Consider the following 4,219-nt stretch of genomic DNA (forward strand, 5'->3'; position numbering starts at 1 on the left):
TAGGGAAAAAATGAAGACATTAAAACCTTTTCTGGTAACAAGAAAGTAAATACAAATCGGATGCAAAAGGATGTTAATTACAAATCGAATGCAAAAAGATGTTAGATAGTCATAATTTTGTTATCATCTGAAACATGAACTTCGAGAATTTGTTCCATAAATCAGACACAGAAAAAAATCTCAAGAAAAGAAAAAAAAATAATAAGAAGATAAACCAACTCTCCAACAGAAAAAAGAAAAAAAATTCTACCACTATAGTCTTTGTAACAGAAACACACCCACACAAACAAATGAACTACTCCCCAAAATTCCTATCTACTAATATCATCTTGGCTTGACTAGAATTTACATGATGCAAACCCTTCTGGCACAGCCACTCTTTCAATCGACTTTCATTCATCCTTAATTCCTTCAAAAACCATTCAACATCCTCTTTGTTCATGCTCAAAAGTTTCAAACAATCACTCACAAAAGGAAAGAACGCCTCTGGCCTTGCACAAAGTGGCTTAAAAACAAGGAAAACTGCCCTCATATCAATCCTAAATTGGTATACTCCTGAATTGGAAAACCTAACATCTATCCATGGAATGCTAGAGAAAATATAGTAGTCTAGTCCCTCAGCCACACTTCTCCAAAGATCAAAGAAATCCTTGGAATTTAGGAAATCCTTTAATTTTAAAATGCGTTCTCTCAAGATTTCCAATGCTTCGACAAAACCCAGAGAAAGAGTTCCATTTTCAAATTCATCCTCTGACATATCACATTTTTGCTCTCCTTCATCTTCCCATTGATCAATATTTTGAATGTAGTCGTATGAGAGAGCCTCAAATTCAAGAAGAATTGCTGACATGATTTCTTCTAGACAATCAGTCTCTAACTTGACCAAAAACAATAGCTCATCAGCAAAAAAGGATCTCGCTTTTTTCTTTCCACCAGAATCCAAATCCAAGAAGCTTATATCTTCGTCCCACTCAGAAATAACTGATTCAAAATATCGAGCTGCATTTATTGAACCAGCAATTGTCACCATTGCATCTTCATCTATAGCTGAGGTGATTAGTTCTAAGTCGCGGCACCTTTGAAGCAATAATACAAAGAAATGGTTAAGAAACAGAACTCCTGATTTTCTGATAAACTCAGTTTTTGTGTTTTTAGTAAGTAAAGCTCGGCCTCTCTCAATCATTAGTGATGTGTTTTTCAGGATAGCATCTACAATTGGTGGTGCCTTGTACTCTTCCCTAGTACATAGAAGGAATTTATAGTTATACTCTACTTGGACTTTAGCATGATCTTTAATTTCGTAAGACCAACATTTCTCATTTTCCAATTCAGGCTTTAGTTTTTCGTGGGCAACACTAACCTCTATCCCCGCCCAGATTTGAAGCCAATCTAAGTGCTCATCAAAGATCGACAAAATCGATACCGATTTAGAGAATGTTTCATTTAAATCTATTAGAGGTTCGATCTTTTGAATACCCGAAGAGGAGAGAACTCGCATTCTCTTGTCAAAACTAACCATCAAGTCAATCAAATTTAACCATGAAGAAGAAACCTCTATGCTCTCAACTTTATTTTCCCGAAATTTGATTACAAGGGGAGGGAATATTTCTTTCTCTAAGTACACCGAAAGCACCTTGACCATTGAACTGACCCATGCCTCTTTTGCACTCAGGCCCAATAACCTAGCCTTATCAATCAAAGGTTGCAAGACATCATCTACCCCACCCATAAAATCTTTGGTTATTTTAAAAACCAACGCGAAAATAAACTCTGGCTGATGGGACCATTTAGCAAAATGGTGCTCCATCCTGGATGCAACAGGCTGGACCAGCTCATCTATAGACCAAAGCCCGCTTTCAAAAGAGGGGCCTTTTTGTAATTTCTCATTTTTCATGGACTGCCTTGCATCACGTTGAGACTGTACATGTTGCAATGCACACAAGGCCAAAAAGCTTTGAGAAAAGATCATCCTTTTAGTAGAATCCATTAAAAGAAGGGGATTTGGGACTAATTGTGATTTGTTATTTGTGTCAGTTTGACTTGTGACAAGGGGTGGGGGCCACCCAAGAGATGCAAGGAGGGCCCGATAGTTGGTCAGAGCTTGGGGCCTTAAAATTGAAAGGGCTTTTTCTACTCTTGAGTCGACAGCCTTTACTAGATTAGACCACTTTGGTCTACTTGTGCATATTTCAATCAATTCTTGCTCGATTTCTTTCATGACATTGATGGCATCTAAAAGCTTCTCTTGTTTCAATTGACTGTCCTGAGATAGGTGCAATTCAAAGATTAATAAATTGTAGAGATTGTCATGTAAATGGAGAATTATTGATTTCTGGTACTTTGTAAACAGCGCCAAGAAGACAATAATTTCCAGAGCTGCATACCAGTAAAATGGGGCAGTTGGTTTTTGGGTTCAGTGTTCTGTGTATTCACTGGTGCATTGGTGGATTTTTATGCACATTGTTTTCGGAAGTTCAAACCGACATTATCAGATCATCATCCTGTATTGTAATTTAAGGACGTAATATTGATAAAAGGAAAGTAAAATATTGGGACTAACATTAAAATTTGGCAAATGTGGAAGTCCTAAAACGGACTTATTTGTAGAGGTTTGTCTAACAATGGTAAAGGCTGAATCTTCAAAGTTACCAACCATTGCTTCAAGCTTCAGTGCTTTCTCTGAAAGAGGTATTGCAGAAGCAGAAACAACAAATATCATCAACAGCAACAACACAAATAACAAAAAATATTATAAAAAATAACTGTGATTAAAAGACAATTGTTACCAGCATACAATTGTATAGTCTGAATCTTACAAACTTCCTTGGCAAGATTTGGCAGATCAATTCGCACCATCCTCTCCACATCCCCACCTTCGAAGAAAAACCCAAATCAAATAAAAAATTACATCACAAACTCCAACTATGTCAATCATTAAAGGGTAGTTGTAGCATGCGTCTATTTTATGATACATCCATTTAGACATTTACCACGATGGAAACTCTCAAAATGTAAAAAGTCGTAGATGTATCATTGATCATTAATAGATGGTTCATGCTATTTATGATTAGATTTGGAATTTATTTTATTATTCATCAAAAGGTAATTAGAACTCAACCATTGAAAATTTCAAATAATTTAATGGATAACTAAATGAGTACCAAATTTGCTCAAATTTTAGACACCCCAATTTATGATGGAATAAGCCTACAATTTCAGTTCGTTCAGTATGAACAATATTACCGAACATATCAAATGATGTACCATAAGATATGGATGTACTATAGAACTACTCAAATTAAACCTTCAGAGAAAAAGACCTTGAGATTCAGGAAGCATTGAACCAAAACAATCAACAATTCGACCAAACTCCTCTGATCGGGTGATCCATTCCGAGCAAGCCAGATAAACCTTCTCCTTGAGCTCACCAGTGCTTTTCTCAAGAGCATTGCATTCTCCATTAATCTGCGACTGAAGAGATGGCGCTTTCGACAAGTCATCGCGAGTCTTGAAATGGTCGTTGAGCAATACCACTAAGCGGTGTGGCAAGGCGGAGGAAGTCGACTTCGGCTGAGGTGGCGGGTTACGACGGCGGCGCGGGGTTTGCGGGAGGTCAGCTTCTCCCGCTGCGCCTCTTCTTCGTGGAGTTCCGGGAAAATCGAATTCTCGAGCGGAAGTGCGACGCAGTGGGGTTCTGGGAAAGTCTGATGCGACAGCGGAGGTACGACGGAGTGGAGTTCGGGGAAAATCGGATTCCAACGATGTGTTCACGCGGCGTGGGGTTTGTGCGTAGTTGGTTTCCGTGGAGGTGGCAATGCGGCGCGGAGTTCTGGGAAAATCCATTGTGGGACTTCCACTTCCGAGGAGGAGGTGGGTTTTAGGGAGGTTGCTTGGAACTTGGAAGCGGATCAATTCAAGGGTCAAGCAGCTGGAGACAACATAAATGGAATGTTTTTTTTTATTGAAACCCCGTAGGTGCATAAATGGAATGTGGGAGAACACTTTGTCATGTCTAGTTCGGTCATTGGATGTTTGAATTGATTTAATATAAAATATATTTTGGCACGTGTGTAAGAATCGTTCTAATCGCCTAATGAGAAGCACCAATATCTCGTATTTTTCTTATCTCATTCTGCTTCGTATTTTATATCTTTATTTTTAAAAACTAAATTATTGATCTGAACCGCTTAATATGATATTTATATTAAAATACATCTGC

General features: G+C 38.1%; 1 protein-coding gene across 1 annotated transcript; it reads right to left on the reverse strand.

Annotated features, from left to right (window-relative positions):
• Positions 1–277: 277 nt before the first annotated feature.
• On the reverse strand, positions 278–3,900 carry LOC144555936 (RINT1-like protein MAG2L). Its single transcript, XM_078304379.1, has 4 exons — positions 3,321–3,900; positions 2,787–2,873; positions 2,561–2,679; positions 278–2,263 (listed from the first exon to the last, which is right to left on the reverse strand). Exons 1-4 carry the CDS (start codon positions 3,841–3,843, stop codon positions 296–298), a joined length of 2,697 nt encoding a protein of 898 aa, XP_078160505.1. The 5' UTR covers positions 3,844–3,900; the 3' UTR covers positions 278–295.
• Positions 3,901–4,219: the final 319 nt, after the last annotated feature.

The sequence above is a fragment of the Carex rostrata genome, chromosome 6 (genome assembly GCF_964058835.1).
Source record: "Carex rostrata chromosome 6, lpCarRost1.2, whole genome shotgun sequence".
Taxonomy (NCBI): domain Eukaryota; kingdom Viridiplantae; phylum Streptophyta; class Magnoliopsida; order Poales; family Cyperaceae; genus Carex; species Carex rostrata.